This window comes from Pelodiscus sinensis, chromosome 11, assembly GCF_049634645.1.
Source record: "Pelodiscus sinensis isolate JC-2024 chromosome 11, ASM4963464v1, whole genome shotgun sequence".
In the NCBI taxonomy this organism is placed as follows: domain Eukaryota; kingdom Metazoa; phylum Chordata; order Testudines; family Trionychidae; genus Pelodiscus; species Pelodiscus sinensis.
This window is the reverse complement of record NC_134721.1, coordinates 22891103-22904603: the sequence shown is the minus strand read 5'-3', so window position 1 is coordinate 22904603 and position 13501 is coordinate 22891103. Positions and strand designations below refer to the sequence as shown.

The 13501-nt window shown below is 42.4% G+C and overlaps 1 protein-coding gene across 2 annotated transcripts in view; it reads left to right on the top strand.

Moving 5' to 3' along the window:
* The first annotated feature begins 6222 nt into the window (after positions 1–6222).
* Positions 6223–13501, top strand: part of C11H3orf22 (chromosome 11 C3orf22 homolog) — a 95488-nt gene continuing 88209 nt past the window's right edge. Inside the window, exons 1-5 of one of the 2 annotated variants that reach the window (XM_075938780.1) lie at positions 6223–6360; positions 8710–8885; positions 9559–9624; positions 10295–10395; positions 12070–12156. In XM_075938780.1, the coding sequence (XP_075794895.1) occupies positions 8809–8885; positions 9559–9624; positions 10295–10395; positions 12070–12156 (331 nt within the window). In that variant the 5' untranslated portion in view covers positions 6223–6360; positions 8710–8808. Of the gene's footprint in view, positions 6361–6413; positions 6583–8709; positions 8886–9558; positions 9625–10294; positions 10396–12069; positions 12157–13501 lie in introns of those variants that run through there. The other variant, XM_025183140.2, reaches the window with a different exon arrangement.

The window sequence follows — 13501 nt, the reverse complement described above, 5'->3', positions numbered from 1 at the left end:
CGGACAGGGCTGTTCGCTGCCCACGCGCTCCGCGGCTTGGCTCTGCTTTGCTCTGCTTTGCCCCCCCGTCCCCCTGGTCTGCAGACGCGTCTGGGCTGTCAGCTGATCGCGCGCTCCGCGGCTTGGCTCTGCTTTGGCCTCCCGTCCCCCTGGTCTGCAGACCAGGGGGACGGGGGGGGGGGGGGCAAAGCAGAGCCAAGCCGCTGAGCACGCAGGCAGCGGACAGCCCAGACACGTCTGGGCTGTCCGCTGCCCGCGTGTTCCGCCGCTTTGCTCCCCGTCCCCCTGGTCTGCAGACCAGGGGGACGGGGAGCAAAGCAGAGCAAAGCCACGGAGCCCGAGGGCAGCAGGACAGCCACGGCGCGTCTGGGCTGTCCCGCTGCCCCCGTGCTCTGTGGCTTTGCTCCGGACACCTGAGGTACAGCAGCTGGGGCGCTGTCAGTTGGTCCCGTAGCGCCGCTCTGGGCGCTACTGGACCAACCGGGCAGCACCCCAGCTGTTCTGCCCTAGGTGTCCTGATTCAGCCACTGCTGGTCAGATTCAGCAGCGGCTGAATCAGGATGCCTGGGGCAGAGCAGCTTGGGTGCTGCTGGGTTGGTCCAGTAGCGCCAAGGAGCGGCGGCGCTACTGGACCAACCCAGCAGCACCCCAGCTGCTCTGCCCCAGGCGTCCCCAAGTCAGCCGCTGCTGAAACCGACCAGTGGCTGACTACAGGAAGCCCCTGCCCCGGGCTTCCTGGAATCTGCCGCTGATCAGTTTCAGCAGCAGCTGACTTTGGGATGCCTGGGGTTCTTAAGTTGAATCTGTATGTAAGTCAGAACTGGCGTCCAGATTCAGCCACTGTTGAAACTGATCAGTTTCAGCAGCGGCTGAATCTGGACGCCAGTTCCGACTTACATACAGATTCAACTTAAGAACAAACCTACAGTCCCTATCTTGTACGTAACCCGGGGACTGCCTGTACTCGTATAATTGGCCTCTGCATATTGAATGAAGTGGCTGAGAAGTCTACAATAGTTTGTACAAAGAATAATGTTAAAATAGTATCAGTCTGCTCACAAGGAATATTCTGCTTGTAGCAATTAATCAGTGGCACTTATCTTTAAAGTGGAGATCAGAATGGCAGCATGAGATCAGAATGGAGATCATTGTAAGCGGAAGAGATCAGGGTTCCATCAAATGTGATTATGTAAAGGAATCAATTTTAGAAATAAAAACTCAGTTATCCTGGTGAGCATGGTGTTAATGGTCTTGTTATTACTCCGACTGGTATGCAGTTCTCTGCAACAACATTTTTCTCGAACTAGCGTTGAGTCTCACCTTCCTGCAGTTTGGATGTTGAATGGCAGTGCCTGAACTTCACAAGAAAGGAGATACCAGATCTGCAGTGGAAGCATGATATCTTCGGCAGGCTCTTCTTTCCAACATCAAAATCTGGATCATTCATCAGATTTTTTAGTAAAAGTCGCAGACAGGTTTGCAGGCAAAAAGAAGTCACATAAGTTGTGCCCTGTTACGGCTTACTAAAAATCTGTAACAAAATAGGGATCTGGGCATTATTTCCAAATAAAGTCCTTGTGTAGACCAGGGCTTGGTTTCTGTGGTTAATATCTACTGGGGCAAAACTCTTAACATATCAGTTTAGTAATTGAGGGGTTAAGAAACCTTAAAAGTGAAATTTACTACCTTTATTTTTATCCTGTAGTTCGGGAAGTATCCTAGAATTTGAAGACTATTTTGATAAACTGTAACCTAAGCAGTTATTCATGATATTAAGCCTTGTTTACTAATTTACTAATTAGTAATTTACCTTATTTACTAATTTCTCTTCTAGTAAATTAGTGCCATACTCTCATTCATGAAAGCACTCTTGACCTTCATCAGAAGTTCATAGGATTACAATTCATTTGTTTTTCTTTTGACAATTGAACTTAAATACATCTAGAATATGAGCTACATCTAGCTTAGGGATTGGCTATGGATGGCAATCACTGTACTATATGTTTAAATTCAGATACTGTAATATTCATAGCAAAGGAGATGCATTCTTGTAAAATGCTTCTCAAAACACTTAATCTTGCACTTTCATATTAGTAAATCTACAGATTTATTTATATCTGGAAAAAATTCAACTACATTAATAAGTCTGTTGTTAGTCAAAACAATGTTGGGTCTTGTATCTGCTTTATAATCAAGGTTGAGTCTGTGTATGCATCTTCTCTTGAAGCAATGAATAAATACCAAAGATGCACGTTTTACTAATAAGTGGAAGAAATGTACTCTACAAATGTTAGTAACTATAGCTAGTGTAAATATGAAAACATTAGATTAGTTTATGCCACAGTCTTTGATTGTAATTATAGCTTCACTACTGCAATTTGTTGTTAGTAACACCTGAGCTGGTAGTTGCCTGTGTCATAGTTTCACAAGCTAAGCTATCTTTAAATAAAGAAGAAGAGGACAAAGGCTTTCAAAATATTGCCTGATACTTAAGGGGGAGCTGGCTGGAAAATGTCATTCAGTTTTCCAATGGAAAACCTTTTTGTTCTAACAAGTGACAAGTTTATGGAAAGTCTACTTTCCTTGAACACTTCGTTTTTTGTTTTAAAGAAAAACTTCTGGCAACTGGAAAGGAATTTATTCAAAACCAAGGTTTTTTTTTTCTGCATTCCCCCAAAATGCCAACAAATTCAATATAATCTTTATGAATTGGATAATAGTCTGGGTAGTTGGTTTTGTGGTTATGGGTCTTTTACATAGCAAGAATGAGAAGATAAGAGGAGTAGTCGTGTTAGTCTATAACTTTAAAACAACCAATAGTCCTGTGGCATCTTATGCTGTGTCTAGACTACATCCCTCCTTCGACAGTGGGATGTAAATTAGACACTTCAAAATTGCAAATGAAGGGGGGATTTGAATATCCATGCTTCATTTGCATAATCACGTTATAGTGCTTTTTAGAAAAAGCGTCATTTCGAAAGTAAAACCGTGGTCTATATGTGGTTCTTTCAAAAACAGAAGGCTTTTTTGAAAGATCCTATAAACCTCAAAAAATGAGGGTTACAGGATCTTTCAAAAAAGCCTGCCATTTTCAAAAGAACCACATCTAGACAGTGGTTTTACTTTCAAAATGTTGCTTTTTCGAAAGAGCACCATTAAGTGATTATGCAAATGAAGCACGGGTATTCAAATCCCTGCTTCGTTTGCAATTTCGAAGTGTCTAATTTATATCCCTTTATCGAAAAAGGGATGTAGTTTAGATGTAACCTTAGGGTAGGTCAAGACTGCAAGCCTCTTTCGAAAGACAGCGTCTAGACTACAAGCAGATTTTTTTTTAAAAAAATGAGCCGCTTTTTTGAAAGTGAGTCTAGACGCTCTTTCGAAAAAGCAGTTTGAATTCAATAGTGCCTTTTTTCGAAAGAGTACTTTTGAAAAAAGGCGTTTTTCCTTGTAAAATGAGGTTTACCGCGATCAAAAAACTGCAACATTCTTTCGATTTACTTTCGAAAACACAGCTGCAGTCCAGACACAGGTAAAGTTTTTTCAAAAAAAGGCTACTTTTTTGGAAAAAACCCTGTAGTCTAGACACAGCCTTAGAGAGTAACAATAGACTTTAAAAAGTTAGAACCATCCAACAAGTCACTTTCAATATGTTGTTTTAAAAATTCATCAGAAAATCTTTCTTAATTAGTCATTTAATGTTTGTTTTAAAGGAACACAAAAGTAAATAAACCTGGCACTAAGTTTAGATGGGGGGGGGGGGGAATTAAAGACTTTTTAAGACTTGTAAAAACTAGGGCTAGTAGAAATGTTTCACAGAAAAAAAAACCACAAAGTTTTCAACTGAAACATTTTTAAACACACTCCTCTGCACTGTTTGCAGTCCAAACCTCATATCCGCGAGAACCTGGAAACTAATTTCATTGATTCTGAATGTCTAAATGGGAAAAGTAAACAAGAGCCTAGAAAAAAAGGAATTAGATTTTTAAACTTGACAGTTTAACTACCAGTAAATCAATATGGCAATCTGATTAGATTGTGTCCATTTAACTAGTAACAATTACTATTTTTTCAAAAAAATACCTGAAAAATGTAATTGCTTAAGTCAGACTGAGTTTAAATAAGACTCAGCCCTTTTGAAATTTGTACTTCATATATGTTAATTTAATTATGTTCATATAGAAGTCATTAGTACATATTTGTGACTAGATCCTTACTAATTTATTTGTGATAGCTTAGTTGAGGAATACATTTTATTTTGCCACAGTTGTTTAGTTCTGTAATATTTTATAGTCCTACAATAATTGTAGATGTATTTTCTTACTTGATGTAATTTTCCTTATTTTAAAATGATAAAAAATAAGGGACAATTGGCCATATCTGTCTACACTGAGCTGTTTTAAATACTTTTAACACACTTCTGAATAAGGGAATTTATTCATGAGCATCTTTATTGATACTCCCTAATGTTGGGATGAAATTTTCTGATTAAAATTAAACTAATCTCTTTTGCCACTCAATCAGGAACAGTAACATTTTTCTTTGCTGTTTTGTGAACAGGCAAGCATTTATTATAAATGTGGCTGTATTTGTAGGTTAATCTGAGATGAGGGTGCTTGCATAGACATGGTAACTACTACTCCCCTGTTCAAGACTAATTTAGGAAAATCAGTTGCACAGTAATTTTAAGACGAGAGGGATGGAATTAGCAAGGAATTATCTGTGTAAACTAGAGGCTCTTTTTGTCACAGAAGCTGAAGGCTTATAAGGAAAGAGCTTTCCCTCTTTTACCCTCTTACCCCACTACCCTGCAACCCCTTCCATACATGTACGTATAGCTCATTTAGGGTTTAACCATGTCAAGAACTACGAGTGACTTATTCAAGTATTTCTGCTGCCTTAACAGGAGCTCTCCAAAATGGAGATATTGTGGGCCTATGTCTTTGCAGGACTGGGCTCTTAAAATACAAGAGTGGGGAGATGAAGAAAGTGTGTTTGGTTTTAGGGTCCCCTGTTTGAATTTGTGTTAAAACATTTAAAAAAAATTTTTTTAAACCCTCATTTAAAAAAAAAAAAAAGAAAGTTGAAATGGGATTCTTAAAGTGGCAGGTTGCCATTGGATTCTCATGGGGAAAGGATTAGCAGTGGGTTGGATAGAAAGGGTTTACAGCAATGGTTTTCAACTTTCCAGTTGCAGACCCCTAAAAATGAGTGATACAGGCCCTCTTGGAAATCTTACACAGTGACTGTGTTCCACTTTTCCGGAAAAACTTGCCAGCTGTTTACACTGGCCGCTTGAATTTCCGCAAAAGCACTGACTTCCTACTGTAAGAAATCAGTGCTTTTTGCAGAAATACTATGCTGTTCCCGTTCGGGCAAAAATCCCTTTTGCGCAAAACTTTTGCACAAAAGGGCCAGTGTAGACAGCTGAGATTTGTTTTGCGCAAAAAAGCCCCGATCGCAAACAGGGCGATCGGGGCTTTTTTGCGCAAAAGCGCATCTAGATTGGCACGAACGCTTTTCCGCAAAAAGTGCTTTTGCGGAAAAGGGTCCATGCCAATCTAGACGCTCTGTTCCGAGAATGCTTTTAACAGAAAACTTTTCCATTAAAAGCATTTCCGGAAAATCATGCCAGTTTAGACGTAGCCAGTCTGTTCTATGGGGCTATGCAGACCTCTTAGATGTAGTTCATAGACTCCTACCCCAGGGGGGTTGCAGACCACAGATTAAAAACCACCAGTTTGCAATGAATATCCAGAAACTGATTTGTCTGAAGAGTCCTCACTGCTGTAGAAACAGCCTAATAATCTGTTTTGTTGCCTTGTGAAATAAGACTCTTAAATTCACAGCAGCTCCTTTACATAAACCTGGTGTGCCAGGTATCTCATGATGTTCAGGGATTGTGATGGGGAAGGGTTGGGGGCATCTGCTAGAGCAGGTGAGGGGAAATTTGGGAGCATCTGGGCTGAAGGGTCCTGGAATAATTTTTGGGGGGGATAGATGTTGCTATCTATGCTAGAGGAGATGAAGGGAGATTTGGGGGCAGCTGGGCTGTAGGGGGTGTAATAATTGGGGGGGATCTGTGCTAGAGGAGGTCTGGGCGATAGATGTTGGTATCTATGCTAGAGGAGACTGGAGGCTCTGTGCTGCTATCTGTGCTGGAGGGGGTGGGAGGTTTGGGGGTTCTGGTGGGAGAGGATGGGGGAGGGGCGGGGGATCTGTGGTTGGCGAGGTTTGGCTGTGGGGCTGCAGGAGGAAGTGGGATCTCGCAGATCGGTGGGGACACATCTCCCCTTTGTTCCCCTGCCCTGAACAGGAAGGCGCGTTCAGCGCCGCAGGCCAGTGTGGGCTCGTTGCCAGGTAACGGTGTGGGCTCCTGGGCCAGGCTGCTACAGGGAGGCCCCGTGTGAAGCAGGGACAGAGGGGGGCCCCTCGCACAGTGCTGCAGCGCCTGCGGGCCAGGGACACGGCGCAACTGCCGGCTCCCTCCAGGGGCAGGAACAGCCCCCACCTAAATCCCCCACTTACCTACAGCGCGTCTCCCGGACCTGCTCCCGGGCTGCAAATAGCGCCCCCTCCCTCGTAAGAAATCCTCACCCCACCCAGCCTATTGCCCCTCCCACCTTCTACCTGCCCTTGCCCCCTCCTGATCCTATTGCCCCTCCCACCTTCTACCACCTACCTACCCTGCCCCCTTTGAGCCTATTGCCCCTTCTGCTTTCTACCCACCTACCTACCCTGCCCCCTTTGAGCCTATTGCCCCTTCTGCTTTCTACCCACCTACCTACCCTGCCCCCTTTGAGCCTATTGCCCCTCCTTCCTACCCACCTGCCCCCAACTCCTTTGAGCCTATTGCCCCTCCTGCCTTCTACCTACTTACCCACCCCCTGCCCCCTCTGGAACCTGCCTACCCCAATCCCTTCCAGAGCCTATTGCCACTTCTGCTACTTACCTATCCTTGCTCTTTCTGGAGTCTACTGCCCCTGTTGCCTCCATCTGCCCCCACCTCCTCCGGAGCCTATTGCCCTTCCCACCTAATCTGTTCCCAGCCCCTTTGGCGGCTATTGCCCCCCTCACTCCACCTGTCTGTCCCTGCCCCCTCTGGAGCCCATTGTCCCTGCCACTTCCCATCTGTCTGCCTCTGCCCCCCTAGAGCCTATTGTCCCTCCTACTTTCCATCTGTCTGACCCTAGTCTCCCAGAGCTTATTACTCCCTTCAGTCAGACCAAAAGCTCCCTGCCTTCCAGTATTTCATCTACTTGCCCTCATCTCTCTCCAGAGCAAGCATCTCCCTGCCTGTTCAGCATCCCTAATACTTACACTCAATCTTCCCAAGTAATATCCTCCAGCTTCCCTTCTCTCCTTCTCCCCCCACACTTCCAGATCCTTCCTGTTTCCTATCCACTTTAGCAGATTCCCCCTGCAAGGACAGACCTTCCTCCCATCTTTCCTAATCCATGCAATCTTCTACCTCTTCTTCAAACACATCCTCGAATCACTGTTTCCCTCCCACTTTTCCACCGCCATGTCCAGGCTTCTCATTACAGCCCACCATTGCTCTAGTATATTTTATCAGTCTGTTAAACTTTAATTTAAATGACTTGATTATCCTCCTCCCATCTGGAAAGAGAAAGATGAAGCAATTTAGGAGTGACTTGGATAATGTGGCAGCTTCTTTGAATTCCAGATCCCTGCTGATCTGGGGATCTGGAATTTTCTCCCCTTTCCTTTAGTAGAGGAGTAAAATGGTCCAGGGAAATAAGCCTGGGATTTCTGTGTGCCTGAGTCTGCTAATGACTGGCTGGTAACTTTAGGGAAGTAACTTCACCTCTCTGGGGTTAATAATACTTTCCTAAATCATAAGGGTGTTGAGCCAATTACTCAATGTTTGCACAACACTCCTAAAATATAAAATGTTGTGTAAGTGTTAAGAGACCTATGTAATTGAAAACAATTGCTTGGTGATAGCCTGAAAGTAATCTAAATTAGCATTATGTGAGGTCCTGTTTAAACACTCTAAAGAAATTACAGTACCTTTTTCCTGGATTTTTCTTTTAAGATGACAAAGAGAACTTAAAAGAGTGAAAGAATCTGAAACAGGGATGACTAAAGTCCCAATCTTTCTTAGCCAATCCTAGTGTGTGAACCCTAATACAGAGAGGGCAAGAGCAATATTTCCTGTAAGTTGTGTGCTTCTGCAGCCATGCAGGAGAGATTAGGTGTTTGTTCTACTTGTGGTGCGCTTTCACATATGCCCAGGTGCATATAAAATTATTCTGCACCCAGTTGGAAAAAAATCCACACATGGATGGAAAAGATTACAGAGAACATTGGTCAACAGGTTCCACCTGGGCAGAGATTGGCTCATGTGGCCAGATCTCAGGATGAGCAGTGGGGAAAAGTAGTATGGTTTATTTAAGGTACAGGACATCTTGGTTTTTGTGTTTAGCTCTGGCATAGACTTCTCGGGTGACATTGGACAAGTTACTTGCGCCCTCACTTTTTAAATAAGCCATTGATTTATGATAGTTGGGTCTTGATTTTTTCAAAGGTGCTAAGAACCTCTCATTTCTGTATACTTGCTACTGCTATAAATATAACTTCTGAAATGTGGACTCAGGTTGGGTACCCAAAACAATTTATTTTGGCAGAAAATTCTGCTTTATCACAAACTCTATGTAAGCCAACATTTTTACTTTTAAATTTCAGATCATCCTTTTGTGGGTTAATGACAGAGAAAATTACCAGGAATCAAACCAAAACTTCCCAATGATTAGTTTCACGTTCACTGGCTAACAACTTTCCCAGATGGAACTAGACACATCAATCAATAGCACTTTTACTAAAAAGCCTCCTGAAGATGCTGCAGAGAGTTGCAGAAAAAGGTGAATTTGAATATTAGACTCAACTTGCATATTAAGTACATGGTAACACATTCCTATTGTCCTTTCAGATTGCTATGAACTCACCTTGAACAAGTATAATTTAACAATGAACCTAATATATTTCTGAGATCTATATAAAACAACTAACTGTGTAACAGTGAATGAACATATTTTATCTTGATAATGATGACATTTTAAACACAGAATTAAAAAATAGTAAACTCTTAGATATGCAAACTGGCTGAATCATAACACTGTAGTTTGCGGTCTTCATGCAACCTCAGTTTGGCTCCTTTTTCTAGTCTTGGATTCTGCAGGGAAGCAGTGGATGAGAAGTTATTGAGCTTCTGAAAGTAAGGAAAATTATTTCTCTGCAATGTCCCTTTTGGCTGCTTACCTATAGCTTCAGATCCTTCTACTTCCATTCTACCCTTGTTGGTCAGAAGTGTTAGAAGACTTCCAAGATATGAATGTGGGCTTCTTATAGGAATCATTAACCATTAATAGAGCTGAAAAAATTAATGACAAAAATCTAAGGAGAAGGCTCCATTTACCAGGGGACAATTTGCTTCTGGAGTTCCCTGCCAGACTTTGGGTGTCAATAAATTCAAAAGTATTATTTAAATTACCCATTGTTATAACCTAATTCTATGTTGTTGTTGTTGTTGTCAAGATTATCTTTTCTAGATGATATAAATATATCAGAAGATGACCACAAATTAAAAGAGACCGTGAAAGTGTACGTATGTATTATATATGGGATGGGATGGGATGGGATGGTTCCCTGATGAAATATAAGACCTTTTTAGAACACTTGAACATCCATTCTCTTCTGAGGGAGCTTTGGGTACTAAATGTTCTTAAAATTGGGCCTAGAGCACTTTACTAGAACTAGAGTGGAGTCTTCAGTTTAATATTTGGTATCTCCACCAGCCTGGGATGCTTCAAACGCTCCACACTGTGCGTGGGGCAAGATAAATGAATTATGAACTATAAAATCCAGTCTGATCCTGATCTGTTAAAAGGATGTTGATTCTAAGACAGGGAAACAGAGAGCTTTGTATGGCTAGAACTAAAAGTCACAGAACATCTCCACCGAAAGGGAAATGAGAATAGACATTTGTAGATATAAGGCCAGAAGGGATCACTATGACCCTGTAATGTGATATCCTGCACAACACATGCTGTAGAACGTCCCTAAATTAGTTATTATTTGAACTAGAGCATATCTTTTAGAAAAAAATCCAATCTTGGTTTTAAAATTTTTCTGTGATGGAGAATCTACTACAATCCTTGGTTAAAATATATTTTATTACTGACTGCCACATTTTTATTGCTATCTTTTCAGTTACCCTTTGATCCTGTACAATTGTAAATACTGAAATAACAGATCATTCTCCCTATTGCAGAATTGCAGGAAAAGAAGAAACTGCAAAGGCTGTTTGGTTTCTTACCTTTGGCCTCTACTTGGTTAAAAGCTTTACTCAGCAACGCTTAAATATAGTAGGAGGTAAGAGGCAGCAAAGTTTAGTCAAATAAAAGGAGCTAGAGGAATATATAAATAAAAAGAAAAGCAAAGTCTGACAATATCATGATGGAAAAACATGCTGAAGCATTTGGTTTGTTTATAGGGAATTGCATGGCTAAATACCTGCAAAGCATTTTGTTAATACAGGTGAAAATTCTCCCTTTCCCATACTTCCACAGGAGAGAGGGAGAGGCCACAGAAGTATGGAAAAGGGAGAATTTTTCTCCAAAACACATTAATAGTGTTTTGCTAGTGTTCAGCTATGCATCTCCCTATAAACATAACAATGCTAGCAGTTGGAATAAACTCTTGAAAATGGACCCATAAATATAAGCTAAGTTTAAATTAAAACTCTATACAGCACCTGTTGAAGATAGAAACCAGCCACCCACCCACTGGTGATTAGTTTGAGGCCTGGGTTTATATGTGATAAGAGCACTTCTCTTTATAAGCATTATGTATAGTAATAATGACAAAAATATCATGTATTTAGAATACTTTTTGGCTGCTTACCTTTAGTTCATAGGCAACTGGTGCCTTCAGGGGAAGGGTGTTCAGGGAATGCCATCCAATGGGTCAGGAAGGGGATATGTGGGGGCACCCCATTTAGCAATTAAAATTTTGGCTGGGACACAGGATACCTCCAGAGTGCTACCAGGAGTCATCTAAGCATTAATTGCTAGTTTAAAGCAATGCCAAATTCAGTGAAACATTTTAAAGCATTAGTCCAGTAGTTATGAACATCATAAAGTTAAATTTGCTCTTCTGTTGTACCAGAAATGCTGCAGTTGTTCATAAATTTTGTTAGAGGACACATGTTAGTTCAGTAACACAATAGGGGTATGATTTACTACAATGGTCACCAACCAGTAGATCAAGATCTACTGGTAGATCTTGGAGCCTCTGAGAAGTAATGCTGACTGGTTTGGCCAAGAGGCTATCAAGTGCTGGCACTTCAGCTACCCTTTCACCCACTGCTGCACAGCTCCTGCTCTCTGCCTTGGAACTGTCCCCTCATTCCTTGTGGAACAGAGCAGGGAAGGGAGAGGAGGATGTTGATGTAAAGGTGCTCCCTCCCATCCTGTATTCTATCTCCACAGAACGGGTCGGGGGGGGGGGCAGGGGGTAAGGGGAGTTTTCTGACTTCTTTTGAGAGTGGTACAGGGCCAGGACAGGGGTGAGCCTGCCTTAGCCCCACTGCACCACCACCACGGAGCCACCTGAAGTAAGCAGTGTCCAGCTGGAGCCAGCTCCCAAACCCTGCCCCAGTCATGAACTCCCTCCTGCATCCCAAGCCCCTGCCTGAGGCCCGAGCCCTCTGGACCCAAACTCCCTTACAGAGCCTGTACCCTGAACCCTCTTCTGTTCAGGCTCAGCTCAGAGCCCCCTCACACTGAAAATCCCTTAGCTCAACCCTCTGCCTATGCCTGGTGAAAGGGAGGGAAGATCAAGTGAGCAGGGTCAGGGCCTTGGAGAAGGGGCATGAAGGAGGTGGGGCCAGGGTATTTGGGTTTGAGGTAGATCTTACATTGCACTTAAAATTCAAAAAGTGATCTTGTGATTAAAAAGGTTGTAAACTAGTGCTTTATTCCAACATTGCTAGAACATTTAGCCACAGTCAAGCAGTGAAACTGACCTCTTCGCAATTCTGTTTAGTGACCTACAACAGCAGGACTAGAAGACTGATCCTTGTAGATGGCAGAGGTTTGTTCAGCTTGGATTTACTTGCTTCCAAGACTGTAGGTGAGAGAGATCTTTATCTGTCAGGTTCAAGAGGTCTGTCAATCTTGAACTCCATAAAAGATTAAAGCAAATGTGCAAACTTTTGTTTTTCAGTTAGCACATAACTTTCCTGGCATGATCATCTTCCTTTTCAACTCATTTTGATTTACATTCATGTGTCTCCATGAAAAAGCCCTCGGGCTGCAGCATCCTGTTGTACATTTATTACCTGCAAGCAGTGTAAATGAGTGGGCTTCAGCTACTCTTGGTTTTGTTTACACTTCAGAATATCATGACTGTCTGGATGGGATCAGGAAATTAGAAATATGATAACAGAATATTTTACTTATAAACTATTCATCCCAGGCTGATAGCAAATGGCTTGATATTGTTACCATCTGATGGCTCTTCATTGATCCATGTGAATTGAATTGAATTGGGAGATTCAGTTCAGTTCCTTCAATTAGCTCTTTTGATAGTTATCCCAAGAGTACCACTGATTGAATTGGCCACAGACACTGAATTCTTCTTTTGCTGGCAGATGTTGTCCCTTTGTTGCTGAGATACATTAGTGGGGCAGTGTGTCAAAATCTTCCATTGCTATATTGTTCATATTGCACCTATTTTGTAGAAAGAAGACTTCTGTTTCCATGGTTTTTTTTTTAATTTATTGCCTTCCATTAGCACTAAAAAAATTACAATTTAAAAATCTTAACAAAAATTATATCTAATATATAAAGGAGAATATTTGTATGTTTGTGCCCTGATAACTTGGGCACTATCAGAGTTACCGCAACCAAACTTTGCATGGGGTAACCTTTCATCTAGGAGAAGGTTTTAAGGTAATCTTGGCAGTACTGGGAGAAGCAGCTTCCCAGGGGAAGCAGAGGGGACAGTCACTCACTAAGGCTGGCAGCGGAGGTGCGAGGGGAGGGGCAGCGCTCCGAGCGGCAGCTGCCCCACTCGCCTCTACCAGGCCGTTCCACTGCACAGGCACCTCCAGAGCAGGGGAGCCCTCTCCTCCCTCCCACCCGTGATGTCACTCGGCCTGGGCCCCTCTCTCTGGTGGTGGCCGAGGGTTGCCGAGCGGCGGGCTGGAGTTTATTCTACACTAGTTACCATCTACATGTTTTGTTAGTCTATAAAGTGCTGCCAGACCATTTGTTGCTTTTTTTTAGTGGTATCTTAGACAACAGATCCAGTCAGTTGGGGAGAAGGTAGATAGGTGGTTTTTTGAAAGTGTTGTCCATTGTCTGAAAAACTGTAGGAGATGCTTTGAATGTAAGGAGAGGCTGATGGAATTCTTTTTTTTTTTTTTTTTTTTTTTTTGCTATAAACTTTTTCCATTTGTATTAATGTGAAAATG